The following is a 24,945-nucleotide window of genomic DNA, read 5'->3' on the forward strand; positions in this document are numbered from 1 at the left end:
TGTTTGTTTTAGTGGTGGGTATTGATATAGGGGGAATGATTATTTCCAAGGGCTATAGATGTAGCTCTCACTTATAGACGATATCTTCATGCATGGCAAACTAAGTAATTATTATTGTTTATTTTAATTAATTAGGAAGGTAAAATATATATAGGTTACAACGACTACTTTTGTAGACTTTGATTTTCAACAAATCAAAAACTCATCCAAAAATGGAGTTAATTAACTAACTAACACCAAGTAGTTCTATGAGACTTTCTAATTAATTTTCATTTCGAACTGACCCATTTAATTTGATTTCTAATGTTTAGATGATGACGTACTATGGTGATTATATATTTTTCATGTAAAAACAATATATATGCATATTCTTTAAAATAGTTTAACCTTTGAACAAGAATGAAAATAGAGCATAACGCATTAGATAACAGTACTAGAAAGATATATTAAAAGCTATAAATTTCTTTTTTCTTTTTTCTTTTTTCTTTTTTTGGGTGGTTAAAGAGGTGTACGTAATGAAAATCAAAGTCAAGCATAGGGGTTAAGGTAAATTTTCCCTATTTCTTTGTGCATGCACCTAGCTATGATCGTCCTTTTTCTTCTATAATATTGTATGTAAAACGCAGTTAACAAAGAGTCAGAAATTCCTTAAGAGCCCTCACTTTAGACTACAAGTGGGAACTAATTAACCCATGTGGAAAGTTCCTATGTTCTCAGTTCCTTTTTGTTGCCTGTAAAGATAAAGAAGCAATTACTCTGTACATATGTTACATGTACTTATAATAACTAGGTTCTAATTACTGCTAACCTAGTCTAGCTACTGCATTAATGCATTAATATCTTTGTATGTTAGATGGTCACAATCTAAGGGCCCGTTTGTTTGCAAAAATTAGAGGGGAAAACGGGGGAAAGCCTGCAAAAGTTCTGATTTTTTCAGAACTTTTACAGGCTTTCCCCTTCCGATTTTTGTACCCAAACGGGGCCCTAAGGCCCGCAAATGAGTTCTAATTATTAATTTGGATAATATATTATCATGGCACATTATTTGTTGTGTAATTAACTAATCATTAATTTTTTACTAATTAACATAGATTATTTGCTTCTAGCTAGCTGCTTTTATTTTAATCGCATCAGCAAATCTTACAAATCCAGTGATTTGAGCTCCACCCCATTTGTCTTGTGCCCACTGGAAATGGTCCCCAATATTAATTGCTCTTTCTGGTGTTTTGGTCCCTCAATTAGCTCACAGATTGAGCTCTTGAAGCAAGAGGGAGAGAGAGCATGAAAAGCCCCACTTGAGGAAGAGACATCAAAATTCAGGGCGAGTGTTAGGGTCCTCCCCCAACTAGGGCCTCTCTTTGAGTTGCTTGCTTGGAGTTAAGTTGGCATGCGTGCAGCTAAAGCTGAGCTTACTTGTCTCCTTGCTTCCCCATTTCACAGCACCTGGGCCCACTTCTCCCCCACTCAAATCCTTAAAAAGTAATTTCCCACGTTAATCAAGAGGAATACTCTATTTTCCCTTCCACGCATAGTTTTTATCTATTACATCAATGATGCATCAAAAGTCAATCTTAGTTCAGTATGTCATCTTCGAATCTACTAATCTAAGGATAGATATCTCTTTGATTCATTATTAATATAATAAATTGATATCGTAGCATTTGTTGTATACTACGCAGCCTTATCCTTGCTTTGTGGAGTTTGTTTCCGAGATTTGAACCTATAACCCCGACTCAACATAGCAGCAACTTTGCCGTTCCGCTAAGGCTCACCATCTAGTTGTTGTATTCTCTCATTAGTGTAAATGTTGAGACAAGGCTGCATAGAGAATGCATGCTACGAGTTTGATCAGTAGAGCTATGAAGACATGAACATGCACATAAGTAAAAAAAAGCATCTAAAGTTATGCTAGTAGTGTAGGTTTGCTTTAATTGATGCATGTTACCAGTGTAGGAATTTTGAGTAGAACTATGAAGACATGAACGTACACATAAATACCAACTATTTTCATGTTAGTAAGGTAGGTATGCTTTCATGCATGCTTGTAGTGTTGGTATTATGATTACGACGGTGCACATATATGAGTTTTCCCCCCTATATATTGTTGGGATTGTGTCTTTGATTCTTTGTATAACTTCATGAGAATTAGATAGGGTTAGAGATCTATCATGATTAGGAGATTGGGTCTCATCATGATTAGGAATTTGAATCATATTCTAATTAGGAAGTTAGGCTAGAGATAGGGTTTTTGGTTTCCATATATATATTCTTCTATTGTTGGAGGAAAAAACAAGAAACAGAGGAGAGAGAACTAATATTCCTGTAATCTAGGGTTAGTAGATGGTGTAACCTGATTCAACAATATTATACGAGAGGCGAGAGTTTCGTAGTCTTTATCCGTGCAAAAGATTACATCATTAGGAGAGGGTTTCATAGTCTTTGTCCGTTCAAAAAGTTGTAAGGAGAGTGCTTCGGAGAGAATATGATAGTTGATTATGTATGTGAGGATGAGAAATTAAGAGACGGGAGTTGAGTGGTTCCTCTTGTAGTTCTCCCTGATACATAGTGAATTTCTTGTATTGTTTTTTTTTATCAATGAAATAAAGCTTTATTCATCAATCAAATATAGAAATGTTTGTACATCAAAAGACCAGGCAGCCAGAAACTTGACCTGGTAACCAAAGAAAAAACACTACAACTTCACAAGTTCATCCTTCATATGTACATGTATATCCTCATTTAGTATTTTGGAATATATGGAGTACTTGATTGCTCGAAAGAGATCAGCAGGCTCCCTAGCTTTCCCTTGAAAAATTCTATTGTTCCTCTCTTGCCAAATAGATTAATAGACAGCAGCAGCAAGAGCCATTCTCTTCAGGTTCTTCTTAAAGTTCTTACCTCTCAAGTTATGAGAGTACCATTGGATGAGCAAGTACCAGTTACAAGTTCTCCAAGTGAATCTCAACCAGTCCATCATCATGATCCAGACAGCAGCTGAGTATTGGCATTCGAAGAAGAGATGCTTGCAATTTTCAGGCTGACTGGAGCACAGAACACATAGATTTGCATCTAATAATCTCAGTCTACACAGTCTCTCCTGGGTAAGGAGCCTTGAGTGATTAACTAACCAGAGGATGAAAGAATGTTTAGGGTAGTTCAATCTCCCCCATGTAGTTTCTGCCCATACTGCTGAGATATTTGATTGATACAGGACATTGTAGATTGCTGTCATATTGATTTTTCCATTGACACAACAAGCATCCAGTGAACTCATCAATACTTCAGCATTACCAAACTTAGCTAACAACATATTTCTAACTTTGAGAAGTTGCTTCCACATCCAAGAATCATTGCCCCTATGTTGAACTTGCCAAATATTTGAGTGCTGTAAGTAATGACCGTGCACCCATTTGACCCATAACAGGTCTTTTTTCTGATGTATCATCCAAAGAAGTTTAATTGCTGCTGCATTATTCCACTCCTTTGCCGAAAAAAGGCCTAAGCCACCTTGCATCCTCCCTAAACAAACTGTACTCCAGGAGATCAGATGGATTTTTTGACCCCAAAGGAAAGAGGAGCAAAGCTTATCAATTCTTTCAAGAACTTTTATCGGCAATATATAATTGCTAACCCAAAAAGATTGAATCCTAAAAATAACAGTTTTAATCAGCTGGATTCTCCCCGCATAGGATAGCTTCCTATTTTGCTGCCAGTTATGGAATTTCTTGTATTGTTGCCTGTGGACATAGGTCGAAGTTGGTCGACTGAACCACGTAAATCTCGGTGTTCTTTCTTCTTGATTGTGATTATTTTATATCTTATTGATTATGGGTTGGCTTCCAAGTTATGAAGATCGCAATATGCGGGGAGACTAAAATTTCCCATCAAGAGGTATCAGAGCAATGGTGATGGATCCGGGAGCGAGTTCGCAAGATAGACGTCATACAAAAGTGAAGATCGACGGTGTTACAAGAATCAAGATGAAGAAAAAGAAAAAGAAAAAGTAAAAGTAAAAAATAAAGATTAATTTGTCTTCTGATCGAGGGTTTGGAGACAGATTTTGGTGATCCAGGAGTTAATTTGTAGGTTTTGGAGTGCTCTGAACGTGATGGAAGGGTCTGATTTTTTAAATTATGCTTAGATTAGATAGAAAGTGTAGAAAAATTATGACAGTGATGGCGAGACATATCTGATGGCAGATAGGACAAACAAGTATGCGATAGATGAGACTGATGTAGAGAATCAGATGTGATTCTAGCAGTAGAGTTGTTAGCATATAATTATTCAGAGTCATCGTAGAAGCAGAAGTTGGTTGGTGTGTACACTCGATAAGGCACGACTGAGTGACACATATGCTGATGGAGATGGTGGCGTTGGACTTAAAGACGATGAGCGTTCATATTCGGTCCAAGCTAAGTGATGGAGGAGATAGAGACATCTGGCTCGTAGTGTGGCGTAGGAGAGGTGCACCGATATGATTCGAGATGAGCAATGCAAGTGGAGCACGAGGACAACAAGTGGGGGAAGGCTACCGTCAAGTTTCAGATTGAGAGGAGAAGCATGGTTGATTTGCTTCTAATGTCAGAGGAGGTGAAGATCTCTTGGTGTGCACAAGAGAGGTGGAGGCGCCACAGCTAAGAAAATGATAGCGAGGGTCACTGAACGTCCCAGTTGGAGTGTAGGTGCTTTGATTTGAAGTGCGAAAGAAATAGAAGACTCTAACGGGAGAGGCAAAGTTTCAAGACGGCGATAATATATCTTCAAGGGAGTTTGAGAATCAAATCCAAGGTAGAGATTGTTGGGATTGTGTCTTTGATTCTTTGTATAACTTTATCAGAATTAGATAGGGGTAGAGATCTATCATGATTAGGAGATTAGGTCTCATCATGATTAGGAATTTGAATCCTATTCTAATTAGAAAGTTAGGCTAGAGATAGGCTTTTTTGGTTTTCCTGTATATATTCTTTTATTGTTGGAGGAAAAACCAAGAAGTAGAGGAGAGAGAGCTAATATTCTTATAATCTAGGGTTAGCAGAGGGCGTAGCCTGATTCAAGAATATTGTACTAGAGGCGAGGGTTTCGTAGTCTTTATCCATGCAAAAGATTACATCATTGGGAGAGGGTTTCACAGTCTTTGTCCGTTCAAAAGATTATAAGGAGAGGGCTTTGGAGAGAATATAAGAGTTGATTATGTATGTGAGGTTGAAAAATTAAGAGATGAGAGTTGAGTGATTCCTCTTGTAGTTCTCCCTGATACATAGTAAACTTCTCGTATTATTACTCGTGAACGTAGGTCGAAGTTGGTCGACTGAACCACGTAAATCTCGGTGTTTTTTCTTCTTGATTATGGTTATTTTATATCTTGCTGATTGTGGGTTGGCTTCTAAGTTGTGAAGATCGTAGTACGCGGGGAGACCAAAATTTCCCAACATATATTTCATGGGGAATTTTTTTAAATAGCTCACTTTTGCTAAATATTTAGCAAAATAGACCTTTTTTGGCCAATAGGCTAAAAAGAGGTCGATTTTGAAAAATAATGTTTGGAAAACATACGGGACTAGTAGTCTCATATGTTTAGAGCCAACTTAATCAGCACTTAGTGGACTCAGAAAACGTACGGGACTATTAGTCCCATATATTTTCTGAGTTCATTACTAAAACGTACGGGACTAGTAGTCTCGTACATTTTGTAGAGACATATTCACCTGTGCCCAGCAAATCCATGGGACTAGTAGTCCCGTGGATTTGCTGGGCGGAGCCAAAACATGCACATGCCTTATTTATCGATATACGGCCAAAAGTTTCGCCAAAAAATTATCATTTATATTGTATACTTTGATAAAAGTTATAAAATTACAACATCACAACACAAATATCAAAAATACACAACATCACCATACAAACCCTACGTAATCAATAACATCACAACACAAATCCGACGAAATACACATCACATCCAAAAGCTGACGAAATACACATCACATCCAAAATCCGACAAAAATACACATCACAAATCCATACGATAATATATATTAGTCTAAGCTAAACAAATCCAAATGTATCAAGTCTACCCATACGATAATATTTAGTTTAAGCTAAATAAATCAAATGTCAATAAACCATACGACAATATATATCTTAGTGGAAAAACTAACAAATAAAAAATCCACCCCTCCCCCGTTGCCTCTCTCTTCGCACTCGTTGAGATCGTCAGCGTCCTCCTTCGACTTGAGCTTGTATATGCTCGCTCTCCGGTTGTGTGTTGGGCTGTGACGAACCAGGTTGCTGTGATGGACCAGCTTCATCATCGTGTGTGCAATGTCTACCACGTCTACGTCGGCGTGCATATAGAGTATCTTCAAGATCCACCTGCTCACGATCTTCATGCCGATCCTCATGAGTTTGTTGAAAAGCTCTATGAACTCTCCCCACTATCCGATGCAATATCGATACGTGTACTGAATCTCCTGTGGCGGTAGCTATGCCCTCATTTACAATCCCACTCGCCACTATCCATAGCATCTATCTACAATTACATAAAAACATTGATATAAGAAATCAAAAGCTAACAAGAGATTGAACATTCTATTATAATTTTTGCAATTTACTTACCCATCGTCTCTCATCTACCCCTCTTGGTACATATCGGGATTGTAGGAGCGAATCTCGATTTCGTCGACTGGAGGTGCAGTTTGAGTGATTATCCAACGTCTGGTAATCCCCCAATACCATTTAATGTAATCAACTTCCTCCATCAGAGGATAAAGCTGATCGACAATAAGTTAATGTCGATCATTCCACCTAACAATGTATGATTGATGTGCGCACCGCCAGTCAATTTGATGTCCACCTTTAGACGCCTTTCTCTCTATTTGTTCAACAGATTGTGGAGCGTGTTGCATGAGTCCAAACTGTTTAAACACGCGATCAGGTACGCGCATCTCCATAATCTTAAAACAAACGAGAGGAACTCTGGCCCTCCATATGCCGTGTCCCTCCATACAAATTAGCGGTAGACGAGGTAGGTGAGGGGTGTATGGCTGCCACTCGAACTATAAAATTATCAATATAGAAATAACTCTTTGAAATATATCAATAGCTTTAAACGCCTTCAATTCAAGTTCGATACCTGGAAAAAATTTATCTGGTCGAGCTCCCCTCTGTAAAAATCTAGTTACCTAGCCGAGGTCTCATCATAAACTTTTGTAACATTCCATCTGCAAGATAGGTTTTTGTTCAAAATGTTAAATTTAAAATTAAATAAAAATGAGATTCAATTTGACGATTTTTACCTGCAGCCTAGTGGAATATGTCCATCTAACTCTTGGATCTCGCATAATCGTGGTTTCAAAACCAACATCTTCCATGCCCAAACTTGTAGCAATGTTAAACAGCCCTTGAGATCTTTATTTTGCATTAAAGCAACCTTTGATATTTCTCGATATAGGTATACTAAAACAGCACTACCCTAGGATAATGTCCCGCACACGTCAAAGTCTTCGAGAAGTGGTAACCACCTAGCGCGAGTTCAAATGCGTTAGTCATATTTGCTAAAAATAGTGAGCAAAAATCAATACTTGAATTGGCATAAAAATCACATTCAAATGCATTATAAAAATTTATGGAGTGTACTTACCTCAAATGGACTTTATGTTTACTTGAATCTGGAAAAAGAAGCGTCCTGATCATGTACAAAATATATGCTCTGGCATGCTGTTGGATCATCACTTCAGGTGCATCTTATGGCAACGGGTTTGCAAAATTCTCCTTTAGCCACTTCAATCTAATATACCCTCCAGGCAAGGACTCTAGAGATATTCCTAACAAATTATTACATGTGTCCCTCCAAACATGCCTCTCAGTCCCCGTGACACAAGTGCCATCAATGCGAAGACCTAAGATCACAGCTACATCCTGAAGAGTAATAGTTGCCTCGCCGACACATAGATGGAAAGTGTTAGTCTCTGGCCTACATCTATCCATCAACGTGTTAAGCAGTACCCAGTCGAGCTCCATCCATTTCAATTTTGAGCAAGTGAGAAAACCAGCTTGGGATACTAGGGTAATGATGTGAGGATCATCAAGTGGCCAGCGCATATGTCCAAGGCTATGATCAATCATAATCAGATCTTGTCCTCTCTGCACATATGAAAACAAATATTAGAATATAAGAATGAATAAGTAATATGTGACTGTAAATAAGTCATCATTACCGATGTAAACGATATGCTCTCTGAACGGTAGCGTGACTGATCATAGAGGACTTCATTAGTAACCGGCCCGGGAAGCATCATGTATATACCTACACATATAATGATAACTTATTAGTTTCTGCCATATCAATAACATATAGATAATGTATCTACTTTCTAAATCAATAACATATAACGATAACATATCAATAGAAAATATTTACTTACCAATTAATTGCTATCTACTTGCTCTTAATGGACAACGAGACCTACTATGACCTAATTGATTACATTGTCCACAACGGATTTGTGACGCCACTCCTTCACAACCTTGATCCATAGTACCTCTAATGCGTACGGATTTTGGTCATCCCGCTTGTCTTTTGTATTGAGGTGGTAATATATAAGGTATATACAAATTCGGCTAATAACGAGTATCATCGGGAGGATGAAAACTCTCCTTATAAACCTTTTGATAATGATTTGTTGAATACCAAGTTAAGAAATACCGGTCATAAGGCAATCTAGCACCACCATCCTGACTGGAACTAGCCGCTAAAACGTGTTCACATGGTAATTTTTGTAATTGTGGTATACTAGAAGTACAACTGCACTCATGGTCGTAGAGATGGACGGTGTATGTACCATCACAATCTTTAACCTCTCATTCATTGTTATTGAATTGTTCAATTCTACATGATCTCACAGCCACAATCCTTTTCTACAAGATAATCTCATTCTTTGGAGTGTACTTACTCGTCCAAACTGCACTATCACTACGCCTCTTATTAAAGTAGGCGTTCAATTTGTAAAATGTCCTTACAACTAAGGCTTGAATTGGCATAGCACGGGCACCCTTGAGCATGTCATTGAAACTTTCGGAGCAATTAGTTGTCATCACACAATATCACACTCCACCATCTTTACATAATGCCCATCGATCTTTGTATTGTTACTTCAACTTTTGTTCAATCCAATCGTGGGCTTCAAGTGATAGGGATTTAATTTTCTCCCTACAATGCTTATATACCAGTGAGTCAGTTGCACAACCGGCTTGCCACAATAGATTTTGTAAATTGACCTCTCCATGTTTTTTTTTAAATTAGCTCTTATATGCCGCAAGCAATATCGGTGATGATGTGGTGCACTCCACCCCTCTTGCAAGGCTCGTGGAATTCCCTTCATTCGGTCAGAAATAATGATAATAACTCTTGGACTTTGAACAGTCAGAATGTATCTGTAAATACATTAAAAAAATCACTTCCAACTCGATGTATCCTCCACCTCCACAACTACAAAAGCTATAGGAAATAGCCCACCGTTTGCATCTACATCGGTCGTAACCAAGAGCACTCCTTTGTACTTGCCATATAAATGTGTACCATCGATACTCAAGAGCGGACGACAAAAAGAGAACCCTCTGATAGCGGGCCCAAATGCCCAAAATACCCGGATGAACCTCTCATATTCCGGCGCGACCTCCTTAGACACTTATCTCATATTCGGTATCCAGATTTTTCCTCTTAATTGCTGCAATATAATGCAGAAGTAATTGGTAAGATTCCTCCCAATCTCCAAAGATTTTAGTCAACGCCTTCCTCCGTGCATCATATGCTTTGTATTTGGATATTGTTATTCTTTTCATATCATATACCCTTGTAATTATCTGTCCTGGAGTAAGATCAAGTTCTTGTCTAACTTCGGGCATAATTAGCTTCATGATATAAGAGGAAGTTAAAGTCTTATGATCATAATTTGTAGTCGGATTGTAACATGTATGAAGTCCGCAATAACTAGAGATCATAAATTGGTCATTAGATTTTTTTCCTAACAGCTGCATAAGCTTCCATGGACACTTTGAATTTCTATCATCTGCAGCACTTGTATTCTCTCCTTGACCTTTCTCATTGGACACTTTGAATTTCTATCATCTGCAGCACTTGTATTCTCTCCTTGACCTTTCTCATTAAAGTAACACTTTACATGATAGCTAGTTGTGTTGCTTTTCACCGTCTTGAATTTGACCCAGTTTTTGATTGCTCATTCACGTATAGCAAAAATTAAGGTTTCCTTATTCTCGAAAAGTTCTTTTTTTAGAAAGTAAAGTCCTCGGGTCAATCAAATTTAGGACCAGGCTCAACAAACTCAGCTTGTGAGGTATTTATCCACTCATCATTTTGAAACTCTTCTGACAACGGCTCTTCAGACTCTACATAGTCGTTATTTACGCAATATTCATCCATCCAACGTACGTCATCATTGGTCTCTCCAATTGCACACTGCATACTATCAAGATGTTCCTCCTCTTCAGCATCTACATCCTCATCCTCATCCTCTTCTATTATAGAACCAACCGGTAAATCAACTAAAACATGACCCGGCGAGTTGTGGAACACGTCATTTGACATTGCACCTGAGTTATTTTTTAAGCGCAAGGCACTTTGAGATAACGAGATTTGATTTTCAAGCATGCAGGAGAACTCTTCACGAGCATATGAAACTTCAACAACCCCAGACATTGGAATATTTTCAGTGAATAACTCGATTGAGATTTGTTTCTCCGCAAGTTGTATCATGTCATTCAATTCTTCATCATTGGTGATCTCTACAACAATTGTTCTTTGATCATTTATTGGACAATTACAAAAGACCTTAATGGCATTTTCGACGAGATTAATTCCAGTAACTATATGTGCGCCATCATTCTATCAAAATTATAATTTCTAAATAACATGAACATTTTCATAGAGCCTCCATCGTATATAGACATATTATTCATTCCAACATTCAGTTTTTCATTGAATAAGCAAATAATCGGTATTCCATTCTCTATTTTAACTGAAGAATTAAAATTCATCATATAAAAATTAGAATTTTTTTCCATACATTTAATCATAATTACATAATTCTTCTAGATATACAATATTAACTAAAAAAATATAGAGAAATTTATGAAAAATATAAAATTTATACCTTGATGAAATTTCGGATCTCGTCAGCGTCGGAGAGAATAGATGGCGTCGGCGTCAGATTTGATGGAGGAAGAGGTGAGTTGGGTTTGGGAGAGAGATATCGGGATTGTTGGGTCGGGTTTGAGATAGGATGGAGGTCGGGTTTGGGACGTTGATCGGCTTGGGAGAGAGTGAGATAAGGTTTGGGAGAGAGGGAGATCCAGAGAATCGGGTTTGGGACGTTGATCGGCTTGGGAGAGAGTGAGATAAGGTTTGGGAGAGAGGGAGATCCAGAGAAAGAGCTCGGGAAAGAGAGAGGGGGAGAGAGTGAGATAAGGTTTGGGAGAGAGGGAGATCCAGAGAAAGAGCTCGGGAAAGAGAGAGGGGGAGAATGGGAGTAAGAGCTCGGGAGAGAGAGAGGGAGATCACGAGAGAAAGAGAGGGAAGCGGCTGTGCCCTAATTTGGGGCACAACTAGGGCTTATGTAGTCCACGATTCTACGGGACTACTAGTCCCGTAGAAATTACGGAGCCCACTTATTTAGACAGCAAATCCACGGGACTACTAGTCCCGTGGATTTGCTAGGCACATGCAAATATGTCTCTGCAAAATGTACGGGACTACTAGCCACGTACGTTTTGGTAATGAACTCAGAATATATACGGGACTAATAGTCCCGTATGTTTTCTGAGTCTACTAAGCGATGATTAAGTTGGCTCTAAACATACGGGACTACTAGTCCCGTATGTTTTCAGAGCCTTGTTTTTTAAAATCGACATCTTTTTGGCCTATTGGGGAAAAAGAGGTCTATTTTGCTAAACATTTAGCAAAGTGGTCTATTTTGCTAAATATTTAGCAAAAGTGGGCTATTTTAAAAAATTCCCCTATATTTCATTCTTAGTTTACCTGCCAATTGCGTAAGAGAGCAGTTAATCTAATATTTTGAGGTAACTCCCTCACTTATCCAACAATTTTCTGAGACGATAAAAAAGAAAATTATTAATATATATGTAAAGGAAACAGCAATTTTTATTTCTCATTTGGTAATACAAGAAGTCGGTCTCATCAACCGCAATGGCAGCTTTGCCTTCCATCTGTCTCTCAATTTGGTCCCAACATTGAACAAGCCACATGCAAATCCCTTGATCAGTCAATCACAACTCAAAGATTGGGCAGTACCAGCAAGTGCATGTTCGGAAAAGAGAATATAGCTGTGCATGTAGGGACCCCCCCCCCCCCCCCCCGCGCCCCCCAACCCCCCTACCAGGTTTCCATCTCTCATCAGAACAAAGAGAATATAGCAAAGATACAGTAGTCTGATTTCTGCTGGTATTTACTTGTTACAGTAATTATTGTTCATTGTTGTATTTAGTTAATATATATTATAGTAATGTTCTCCCCTTCTTTGGAGCTTCAAGGATATACAAGACCAGAATGTTAATTTGAAGTAGGTAATATTGTGCAGCTGGACACATGGGGACAAATGACAGCAATTCCCTAAAGTTTAAAACTTTTATGCTGCTTTACAAAAGATAAAGACTTTAAGGAAAGATTGTGGGTTACACAGGGATAGAAATAGGCAGAAAGAACATCACTGTTCACAACTTGCATAACATCTTTTTACTCATTCATGAGTACAGTCTCACTTTTTAAAGAACTATAAAGGTTATTAATAGAGTCATGTATAGGGAGTGTTAAACCCCTAAAAATACTAAATATTAATCTCCACGGAAAAGTCGACACATGTTTAATACTGTACCTAACCCGACTAATTCAAGACCAAGAGAACATCCGCCTCAACATGGCCGACTTGATTGGCCGACATCTTGCGTAACCGAGTCAAAAGGCGGTACTACTCGGCCAACCCCTCTATTGATTCCACAAACAACCCGACTCGGCCCACTGTTTGGCCGACATCTCGCATAACCGAGTCAAAAGGCGATACTTGTCGTCCAACCCGACTAGTCGTATCTGTGAATAACGCCCACTCAGCTTGTTATATCAACCGACAACTTGCATAGTCGGCCATCAGACGAATGACTGAGGAGGTGATAGTTTTCTCGAACCCTGCACCGACAGTCGTCTGCCATTGCATTAACTGCTCTGACAAAGTCATTATTGCTCTAGACCACAAAGTCTTTATGACTTACCAGGCTCCGTCAGCACCAAGCAATTGTTATAGCTTGTCATTAACCACCTGAATGGCTCATCTTCACCAGCGCCCAACACATGTCAGCGGTCTGCCGACTTAGCTGCCTAGCTGGACTCGGCCCAAGTTACCTTCTTGACGCTCAGATCCACTATAAAAAGAGCGGCACTGCATAATGTAACTCTCTCTGATCTTTTTACATAACTCAAAAGTAACTCTATATATCCCACTCAAGATCATTTACTGGCTTGATCGTCGGAGGAACCACCAAAGAACCGAACTCCGCCTTCTTACGAGTTCTTTCATGCGTAGGAAAGAACAGCAAGCCCCAGAATCATTCATCAGGAGGAGTTAGAGGATCTTAATCTCTTCATAAGCTCTCTGATAACCCCAAGTTAATTTGATAACTGACATCAACAGGGAGATAGCCATCTACTTTTATCTCTGTTTTCATAGCGCTTACACCTCGCGATATGCGAACCGAACTCTCATTATTTATACATGTAATATAGTGATGTATGCCCATATAAATGGAATACGGATATCCTTGCAACACTGAAAACACCAAAGTGCCTCTCTGCAATTTGACATCACGTACACCAACCTGAAGGATACGAACAACAAAGAAACAAATTTTTTCTTGCATGGAGCATGTAGAAAAAGATTTTGTCTGTCGACAATTAACCCAACATTGTAGAACATAAAAATGGCATTCAGATCGCCAGAGCAAACCAACGCTAGGGTGAATCTTGTATGAAACATACTCCCAACCAACTGGTGCAAATGGGAAATAAACTACAAAAAGTATTTTCAAATTATCTGGTACAACAGTAAAATTCACAAACTGGTGAACAATCAGAGTGGACACGATTTTGGACTGAGATGCTGTGATGCAACATGTTAATCAGAGAGACCTCTGATCAGAAATGTGTATAAGATATTGTACTATATACAGTGAACAATATGAAGGAAAAACTTCAATAGGGTTAATTGCGGACAGACAACGGTACTATTGCCAACAATCGTGGATAGGTACCTCCTACGGTTCTATTGTCGCAGATAGACCCCAGAGTGAATTTTCTGACTCTTTTACCCTCACTGGTCTATTTGTCAAGAAAATATTTCTCTCTGCGGGAAAGAAATAGTCCAAAAATTCACTTACATGGTCTGTCTGCAACAGGGGGTCCATCCGCAATTAGTCGATACTATAGGGGGGCTCTCGACAAGTAACCAACTTCCATGATCTGGCAACTTAACCAAATTTCATCTTTAACAGCTTCACAAAGCATTTATTAGTCGTCTCACCTCTCCTTGTCTCACCTCTCCTTGTCTCTCTGGTCCACGGCTTCTTTCCTATCTTTAATATTTGAAGGAGAAGACCCATTTCTGTTATGACTTGCAGCCATTTCACTTGCATCCACCGATACCTCTTCTTCGATAGGTAGTGTCCTTTTGGAGCCCTCAAGGGCAACATTTAGAACAATATTCTCTCCAAAGGCTGGCTTTGTCACCGAAGGAGAAGAAGCTGGTTTTTCACTCTCATTCTTGACTGTATGAGGAACAACAACCTCCACCTGTGTTTCTTCTATTAGAGGCTTTTCACTCCCTTTTGATTTTGATGCTGATGCTGAATTTTTCTTGGGTTTTTGTTTCTCAGAGCTGTTCTGCATTGTTCCATCAGTTGCTATGGTGCTTTTTGAGGCTTGTTCTTCACTTGATTGAGGTGAAGCTCGTGGTTTTGCTTTGTTATCGCCGTTGATTTTCTGAGTGGGTTCTATTAGAAGAAATGGCCGGTTGCTAGTTCGCCCACCAGGAGTGAATATGGTCTCGGAAAAGGGGATGTTGTCCATATTGGTATCATTGTACATTTTTTGCACAGTACGAATTGGGGTAGCAAGCCTAGCTCCATGATGGCTAATGACTCTGAGGAGATCCAGCAAAACTGCTTCCTGTTGTTTTTTAGTTTACATCCAAAAGCCAGCATATTTTGTTAGTACAGTGTTGACACGATAATCTATATAAAAAGTCACTAAAACAGAATATGGCAGATATGAATAGAAACGTATCACGTGAAAAAGTTTATGTGATGAAATGGTCTATGGGCTTCAGGTGACCAATTGGGAGGTTCACTCACCTTGACACCGAGATACTCCTCAAAACGTGCAGTCTTCACAAAACATGATATCAAAATCTGAAAAAGAAAAATGTATAATGATAAACACACTAACAATTAAATAATTAATTGCAACAGAAATATTTATCATTGACAATAAGAACTAAAGAGAATGGAAGAAGCAGTCAACAAAGATAAAAAAGAATAGTAGGAACTATTTAATTTTAAACATTCAAATAAAGTTAAAAAAATCACCAGTAGCAAACTCTATTTGATAATTAAAATTATCTATGCTTACTAACAATAATAACATATTAAATTTCAAGTAACCCAGAGACATGGTAAAAAGCATGTAAGAATACATGAATTTATTAATTCGTGGAGAATAACAATATGTGAGAAAACAAAAAAAGAGTACAAAAGACTGACTAGAATACATGATAGTTATATACAAGAAATAATAATCAACAAATAAGAAGGGTGGATTGCATAATATGCTTCAGTGCAATTAATTGGGAACCAATTGGCAAGAGCCAGGACTAGTGAAGGAACTGTAGTTCCTTCTTGCCCCTCATTTTGTTTCAACTTGACTATCATGAGAAGATATCCAATTGAACACCTCGACTATGAATTTAGGCAAACCATATATAATGGATCATAACAATTTCCCTTTCAAGACTCAGTTACACAGAATACACTCATAAATCCTATTAATGATTAAACTGAACAAGAACGTGATATCTAAGCAGGAAAATAAGTACATGACCAATAACTTATCAATGTTAGTTGAACTTAAGGATTGCAGGTAATACATGAAGACTGGACGTCAAAGCAGAGGAGTAAAGAGAGGTTCCAGGCAAACTTTGAAGTGTCAATACTTTAATATTCCCAACCATCTTTTAGCACAGATACTTTATTATGAAGCCGCATCTGTGCCGGACACATCGACGCCCATGTCGATAATTGATGCTTCCTTGGACACTCCACAGAATATGCGTCTATTCAAAAGTATTCTCAGTCATTTAATGTGCTTCAAACACTTGTTGCAGATTCCTCCAGACACATCTCACATACCCTTCTTCATGCACATTACATGTTTGTGATACTAGTTTACTTTCATTAATACACTAAAGTATGTACTCTAATGGAAAACCATTACAGAAACACTGACTTATAAAAATTATGATAACTGTAGATACGTCTAACCATTTTCTATAAAGTTAAAAGTTCTAAATGTTTTCTATAATGTTAAAGTGCTAGGTTTTATTCATTTTGCAAAGTCATAAAATGTCTGCCTGGTCAAGACTTTAGCACATTTGTAGGCATTATATATACTGTATTACCAAAAATACGTGTCTAATCTCTTGAATGCATGAAATGAGTATGCGTGCACAATGTTGTTGTAGTCGTCGTCGTTATTGTCCTTGGTTTAATTATTATTAGTTAACACTTCTGCATACCATACCTTGCTTTTTCAGGAATTACCGTGGCTCATGTTCATGTTCATGTCATACCCACATCAGGTGTTTGTATCCATGCTACTTACCAGTAAATTGTTCCAGAAAACGGAAAAAAAACTTTTCTTTTCATTATAAAAGGACAGCATGCATGTGCGGTGGTACATAGTCGCACGATGTTAATAGTGTCTCAATAATAGGGCTAGTTGTCTAAACCAGTTGAAGTAAACTATGTGACAATATTTAAATATCACCAATCAATTTGCATTTACCAGAAGAGCTTGATTTTCAGGATCAATGTTTTCCAGAAATACTCTCCTGTGAAGCCTCTGCTGTTCAATTTGAGGATTTTTTGCTAAAACTTTCCGCATATCTGCAACAATGTTCTGCCAAAAAGAAATGCAGATTCCAATTAGCATTAAATAAAAGTCAACAGGATCCAAAGCAAGTGAAATTTATCTGACATAAAGATTTTTTTTCCTCACATTAATTTTATTAACATCTAAGTGGCTGATGGCAAGATGTGTCTTAATACGCCAATGAGTCTTCTGGCTAAGATTTCTCACAACATTAGCAGTAAATTTGTGATTAGGGATATGAATTGCTTCACCATTTCCACCCCTTATAATCGTAGGAGACCACCAGCCAACATGCTGAGAAGGCAAATCAGAGGTTAAAATTGGAACATTGTGCAAACAACTTCAACAAAGATATAAAGAGATTCATCAGACAGATCATTTATATATATTTCAGAAAAGCCCCCTTGTAAACATTCAAGCTGGAATATAATTATGATGAAGATTCTATCGACAATATTTATTTAAAGAAAGAACAGCACAGGCAGACATCTGTAAACAACAGTTGGAAACCAACCTCAACTTTTCCAGAAACCTCACATCCCTCGATTTTAGCTTGAACCCAATCCCTTGGAACAAATGGGCGAGTGGCATGAATCATGATACTCGACAGAAAGTTTGTGAATATCTGCAAGAGAAGAGGATGATTACTTATTGTTGAATTTCAAATGACAGCATCATTGTCATCATAAAGTCTACTGATTAACACTATTTGGAGTTTCAGTGCTCACAATCAACATCATTGACCTTACAAATAAATATTAAATTCATTATGGAGACAAGTGTAACATCCCAAGATTTAGTCCCACAAGAGAAAGGAGTAGAGTTCTAGAGGCTTTACAAGCTAAGTCAAGTGCAACATTGACTAGTCAACTTTGGCGGTGGTTTGAGCCAAGCAATGAGTTTCACTCAATGTGTCCCATGGCTTACATGGCGCCAACGGGCTCGTCAGCCTGGGGTCTGACATCATGCCGTCATGGAACAAAGAATAAATATCAGCTGGGTATGAACCTTCTAAGGAGGTGACAGATTCTTGAACCAAAAAATCAGGGACAGGAGAGGGTCTTTCCATAAAGTCTTAGGAAGCATCAGGAGGAAAGGAAACCTACTTCATTGATTGTGCTATTTAAAGCTCAAAGCAAAGGAGCAAAAGCGCTTCAAATAATCCTACACACTGAGGAAGATGAAAATTTGCCAAAGGAAAATGTAACTATGTTCTGTTTAAACATATGAACAAGCTTGAGTTACCTCGCGACCAGCAAGGGTCAGCAGCACTGTCCCAAGGCCTCCAGCAGTAACCCATTTCTGAGTTGAAAAACCCAACAACTCCATGAACAAAGAAACTGCAGCAACCCAAACAGCAGAGTACACAGCTTTGCCAGCAAATTGGAAACCCATCTGCATAACAAGGGCGGTAAAACGTAAATCATTGCATGAAATTTCATTTGCACCGCTACCAATTGCCAACTAAAATAAGGAACTGACAATCAAGAACCAGGGACAATGTCGGGGTCCAGAGTTATCATGAGAAGAAATTTTCTATCAGTTAAGAAGATAAACCTTTAAAATATCTTAATATGATCATTGTGACCATTGACCAATTAAAGAAGGCAGATCCAATTATTTGGGTTGGCTATAACTCTCCATCATTAAGCTCCATTATGGTCCATTTCCTTCAGTAAATAAGTATCAGTCTCATCTTCTTTTAAGCCTTGTTGTTGAAACTAATTTTACATTCTTCTACCCTACCCTCCACATCCTAATGTTAGCAACATTCTCATTACTCCTATATCACTTTCATTCTCCTTTACCACCAATATTGAACCATGTCCTCATTTGTATCTTATTCTTAATCTTACTAACAATCCAGCTATACCACCAATATTTAACATGTCCTCATTTTTATCTTATTCTTAATCTTACGAAAAATCCATCTATATACAATCGTTATCCTACTAATTATAGATCCTCCAGACCACAGTTTCCTATCTTCTGAGTTGGCTCCTTCCTTAGCATCATCAAGTAAAACAAAATCGTCAATAAAATGACATAAACCAAGGACCTCAGCCTGAATATCCCACTGAGGCCTTGTATAACTAACATGAAGATGAAATAACAGATCAGAATGGTCCTTCAATCATTAGCTGGAAGTAGAGATATCTTGTATTAGCCAAAGCTTCTAACTTATATAGACAAGATGCTGTAACAGAGAAAATATTTTTCAATCAAATGCATACCAGTTTAGGTCGCTTTTACAGATGGCTCATTTAAGAAGTATTTACTGATAGTTAAAATAGCTAACAAAGCATAAAAACCTATAGGATATTATCTCTTTTTTGTCAATCTACCGCATACGGAAAACCATGAATCATCAGGGTGCATGATAAAAAATGAAGGAAAAAAAAAAGAATGGAAATTTTGGTTACATACAAAAATAACAACCACATACATTTCTACTGTCATTTGAGCTATACTTCTCCATGAAGAATTGTTGTAGTCTGGCTGAACGCAAGGCTGGGCACAAAAATAAGCAGTTGCTTGGTCAAGTACTCAAATATAAAAATGGCAAAATCATTGTAAAGAACAGACTTTGATAGAATTTGGCATTGATGAGAGGTCAAAGCAGAAATTTAGAAAATATTATGTAACTCTAGAATATTATTCTGAAACCAGACAAATATTCATGTAGGCAAAGGCATATCTCATCTTGCCGCTGATCATAAAAATTACAATTGGAAAGAAATACATTCCACATCTTGTTACCTACTGCCTTTGCAATAAATCAAGATATCTCTACTAATTTAGGATGGCTGCCTTAAAACATTATGCATTTGAGATATGGTGAGAACACTCCATCCAATAATATAATTTATCATTGGAACCAGAATAGAAGGAGGCAAGAAACATGTGAATTCCAAGACTGTTGGTGTTAAAAGACTGATTAAAGAAAGAAGCAATTGCCTTGTCAGATACACGTAAGTCCCACTAAAATGAGGTGACAAGTAAAAAGTTGAATATCTATTATGTATATATTAAAAGCCACTCTGTAATAACCACCAGAATTCACAGCGTGATGGAATAATAAAACAAGAACAAGCTGAAACAGCCAGCATGCACTAATCGTGGTGTGTTGTGCCCTATATTCAATTCCAAACTTCCCGGACCAGAGTAGAGCCCAAGAAAACAGATGACAGAAAAAAAACCAGAAAATTGGAGGAGGATTGCAGAAACTCTGAGATTAAATGGAAGCTTAAAGAACGACTTCGTTATTAGCTTAATAACAACACCATTTCAGGGTGTACAGGGAATATTTGCAGCCACTAGTTATTGTAACAAAAACAGATGCTAGGATCCATTTCTTAACAATCAGAAAACGGACTCAGAAGCTTGCCTGAGATAACGATGAGAAGTCCACTAGTTCCTCCAAATTTTCACAAATGTTCAGCATGAAGTGGCTGGCAGTTATCATCATGCAATGAAGTATGCCTAAATAGAGCAGTCGCCAAAGTCCAAGATAGACCCAGTATGGAGTATTGAATGTCATCAGAATCCAACAACATTACTCTGGGTACTTCACAAACAGAAAGGCAACTGAACTTATTGTTTTACTATGAAAAAGACACCGATATGCCAGTAACAGACAGGGTACCACAATTATCAAATAACAAACATATTTTAGAAATTTTGCAATAGGGCAACTAATATACAGTGGGATCAATAATTGAATGTATGCAGAAACTAATTTTCCAATGCCTCACTAATAATCTTGACTATAAGGTAAGATTACAAATGAAATAAGTCTTATGCAGGACCAACAAACGAAATACTGAAACTGATGATTGTAAGTACATAAAGGAAATCACCTCGTTAGACAATATGCGAAAGCCAGTACAGTTGACAATGATTGTACAAAGTTCAAAAGACGCTTCTTCACAGCTTGGCTAGCTGCTGAGGATAAACTTACAGGACCTAGTGCCCTGCAAAATAAGGAAGCTGATAATTATTTAATAATTCAAAACATGTTATTTATAAGAACTGCTTTATATAAGAAATGGTGGAAAAGAAGAACAGACCTGCAGAGTAGTATTGTTCCAGTCCAAAGCAGCAGTGGTTGAAGGTACGAGGTCAAAACATAGTGTGTTTTACTCTTCTTCCAGTTACTGTCACTTCTCTGTAGATAATTGGTAATATAGTATGCTCATCAGTGAAAGCTGACAAAGTGCTTAATTAATAGCATAAGCAGGAAGAGAAAGAAGAGCACAAAAACATACATGAAGAAACAGGGTTCTGCCATAATGCATAAGAGGCCCCAAGCCCCACACAGCAAAAGCAATGATACCGATTGCAGGGGCTAATTGCATCACAAGAGGACTTTCCGCCAGGGCAGTGTAAGATCGACTTAAAAGAGGACTTTCCTTCAGAACATTATAAGACCTATTCATGAGAAAACTTCCCTTCAGGATGTTATGAAGCCTGCTATAATGCATTAAATATGTGTCTTGTGTATGCATTTATTTGCTTCTCGCTATCATTATCAGAAGAGGAAAATGTATCATCCTTTGAATGTGGCTAAATGGTGCATACGTATGTTTGCATCTGATTATCCCCCCACTAACACATTCAAGAGGAAAATATTATGTAGTCAAGAAATTTTTTCGGTCATACTCAAATGCCATATTTGATCTATTATTAAATAGTTTATTCATTTCGAGACAAGCTGATAAAGTGATTTCTCTGACCACATGATTTTCATCCTAACATTTTCGGCATGAAGATCATGATGGACTGATGAAGTAATGAACAATGTTTATTATCCATTGGGATAGTACACTATGTGCTTTTGAACAGTCTCTATGTTGAAGGCTGCTCTATCATTTTGGCATATGATGTGTCAGAAAGCAAACACAATGAACTGGAAAATGATCATATAAAATGTCAAAAAGCAAACATAACAATTACATATCAACCAGACATGCTTCCTAGTTAAAACTATGTGAAACTTGAAATATGTTTCCCGTGCTCCTTATCACTTCCTCAATGGTTGCCAATAAGATGAAATCTTGGCTATTATCTCACCATTGCAAGCCCTTCAAAAATTGCTTAGCTCTTTGATAGTTGTCGACAACAATATAAGAAGATAAGAAGATAAGAAGATAAGAAGATAAGAAGATAACTTGCTGAATTCAGCCTCATACTGGTCCATAAACTAATTTGAAAGAATCAATTCAACAAACTCCTCCATCTTATGATCCTAAGCACAAATCAAGGGAGGAGCTTGTCATAAAGTAAACTTTCAAATTGCTCCAACTTAACTCCTCAACATCCTTTTCAAGGCATATTCTTTAGCCTCCCACCAGTTTTTTGCTTCTCCTTATCATTGATATCGCATAAACAACCTTCTCCTAAATGGTTAAGGATCTTGAATCTTTTCCCAACATCTTCATCAAGATTCTACAACTTTAGGATATTTCACTATAAAAAGGTCGAGTCATCTTCTTGTACATCTTATAATGACATCCATCAATTCCTACATCCTGCTCCCACAGCTAAGATCCTTGATGATCTTAAAACCTTTCTGTCCTATTCCTTGTTGTTGTACACCACTGTTACTTAAACCTTCCAAACTTTTTGCCAAAAAAAGCATATGAAATTACTTAGTAAACCGCATATCTTGAGCCTCTAACTGGACCTTAGGAGGTTACTGAATGTTAAGGCACGTGAAGCATGGGGTGAAGCTTCTTTGGAAACCTTATAAATACGACATATCTACTAGAATACCATCAAGGGTTGAATTTTCTTAAAGAAGCGTTCTCCACGTCTTTCTTTTCTCTCAAAAGTATATTGCCATTTTATTGCTATTCAGTTTATTACTTATGTTACATATGGCATTATGCTTTGTTGCATGTCTTTTCATGTTGGAACTTTTATTCCTACACAGGAAAACGTACTGTAAATACTCATATAAAGAGTAATTAGCAATATGCATGGAAATCAATCTACACATACTTCTACTTGAACAAAGATAAAAGACAAGTACCTAGACAGTGCCAAGGTGGTATTCTTAAGAAGAGGTATCCCATCTGAAAAGCTTGGCATACCAAAACAATAACATTGGAAACGGTTGTATCTACATGGGGCATAATTCAGTGTTCTGTATATCCTATCTGTTGCATTGGGACTCCGTAAATCTTGTCGCTGCAGATAAGATAAATCTAAATTAATTTACATATATAAAATGAATGCCAGAAACACACTTGTGAGGGGGAAAGAACATATAAACATTATAAGCATTTCACAGCTTTTTACAGTGAGCCAACCGAACAAAATCTACATGATTGAATTACACTTTAATAGATAAAATAACTAACTCATCCTTACGTATTGGTGAAAACTCAAGTATTCTCCCAAAGTACCAATTTACCTGTTTTGCCCCTCAAACTATGCTTGCGGTTTTAACATGGTCATTTTGTGAGCCTGCAGTAAAATATTTAACAGACAATGGCATAACACTGTTTTCTTGCATTTTGTCGTGTGTTTTTATCACTTTGTCTACTTTTCCTTAAAAAAAATCTTAACTACTTTCTACCCTTTCACCCTATTTTACGAATTGAAAAATCATTTTTCTAAATTGCAAAAAAAATACAATAAATTAAAACACACTATCACGTAATTAATCTTTAAAGAAATGAATTTACATCGGGCACGTACACATAGTTTAAGCGGGAAATACGCAAATTGATACTTTAGAGGAGAACTTGAGAGTTCACCAATACTTTAAGGGGGAGTTTTGATCATTTTGTCCCACTCTAATTTCAAGGAGGTATCATATGAAAACAAACTATTCTCGCTCGATGCAAGTTTACATAATTCAAGCAGGTCCTGTAGGTCCGTAGGATATCTAGCTTCAAAAAAAGACAGAATTAACTGAATGCCACAATCATGCTTAATTCCACAGTTAATGACTTCGAATAACAAAATCTAACAGCATTTAGCTCGATCATTGCAGCCAAAGAATACCGAAGCACGTGAAGATGACAACGAAATACTCTGCGAACGCAAATGGCGCCAGCTCCTCAGCTCCGAGCTCTACAACATCGTTACAAAAAGAAAAAAAAAAGGAAAATCAATTGACATAATCAATAAGCGACTCAATCGATGATCAAATTGAAGAATTCTTCTGATACCTCGGGTTGATCAGTTATACCGCTGTGTTTCCTCCGAACACTAAATTTATTAAGCTGCAGCTGCGAAGAAACTCCGACCGCCATCGCTGAGCTCGAGGGAGCCAAGATCGACGACGATCGGCCAAAGTTTCGAATTGAATCTTCTTAGGGTTAGGGTCGGTTTTTTTTTTTTTTTTTTTTGAATTGAATCTTCTTAGGGTTAGGGTCGGTTTTTTTTTTTTTTTTTGCGCCCTTTCTTTTTCTTTTCTTCTCTTTTTTAATTTTTAATTTTATAATAATTTAAGACGATGAAAATTAGGGCGATGGGAGAAAGAGGGAATGAGGAAAACTCAAGAACGGAACACGCATTCGCAGTTGGAACGTGTTGGGGTGTGATTGGCAAATATTTTTTGGGGCGTCTGTTTCCTAAATTTTATATAGGAATCCATGAAAGGGAAAAATTGCAAAATAGACCGTTTTTGCTAATTATTTAGCAAAATAGACCGTTTTGCTAAATAATTAGCAAAATAGACCTCTTTTTGGCCAACAGATCAAAAAGAGGTC

The 24,945-nt window shown here is 37.6% G+C and overlaps 2 protein-coding genes across 2 annotated transcripts; both read right to left on the bottom strand.

The window, feature by feature from the left end:
• On the bottom strand, positions 2,843–3,514 carry LOC109835570. The gene is made up of 2 exons (XM_020403536.1): positions 3,129–3,514; positions 2,843–3,041 (listed from the first exon to the last, which is right to left on the bottom strand). The coding sequence occupies exons 1-2, from the start codon at positions 3,512–3,514 to the stop codon at positions 2,843–2,845; spliced, it is 585 nt and encodes a 194-aa protein (XP_020259125.1).
• LOC109835704 (mechanosensitive ion channel protein 2, chloroplastic-like) lies at positions 14,068–24,580 on the bottom strand. Its single transcript, XM_020403703.1, is given in 13 exon segments — positions 14,068–15,241; positions 15,427–15,483; positions 17,135–17,248; positions 17,348–17,515; positions 17,736–17,846; positions 18,467–18,616; positions 19,668–19,720; positions 21,068–21,195; positions 21,292–21,389; positions 21,490–21,652; positions 23,256–23,413; positions 24,236–24,304; positions 24,403–24,580. Coding segments are annotated over 13 exon segments (1,986 nt in total). The 5' UTR covers positions 24,487–24,580; the 3' UTR covers positions 14,068–14,608.

The sequence above is a fragment of the Asparagus officinalis genome, chromosome 3 (assembly GCF_001876935.1).
Source record: "Asparagus officinalis chromosome 3, Aspof.V1, whole genome shotgun sequence".
Classification (NCBI taxonomy): Eukaryota; Viridiplantae; Streptophyta; class Magnoliopsida; order Asparagales; family Asparagaceae; genus Asparagus; species Asparagus officinalis.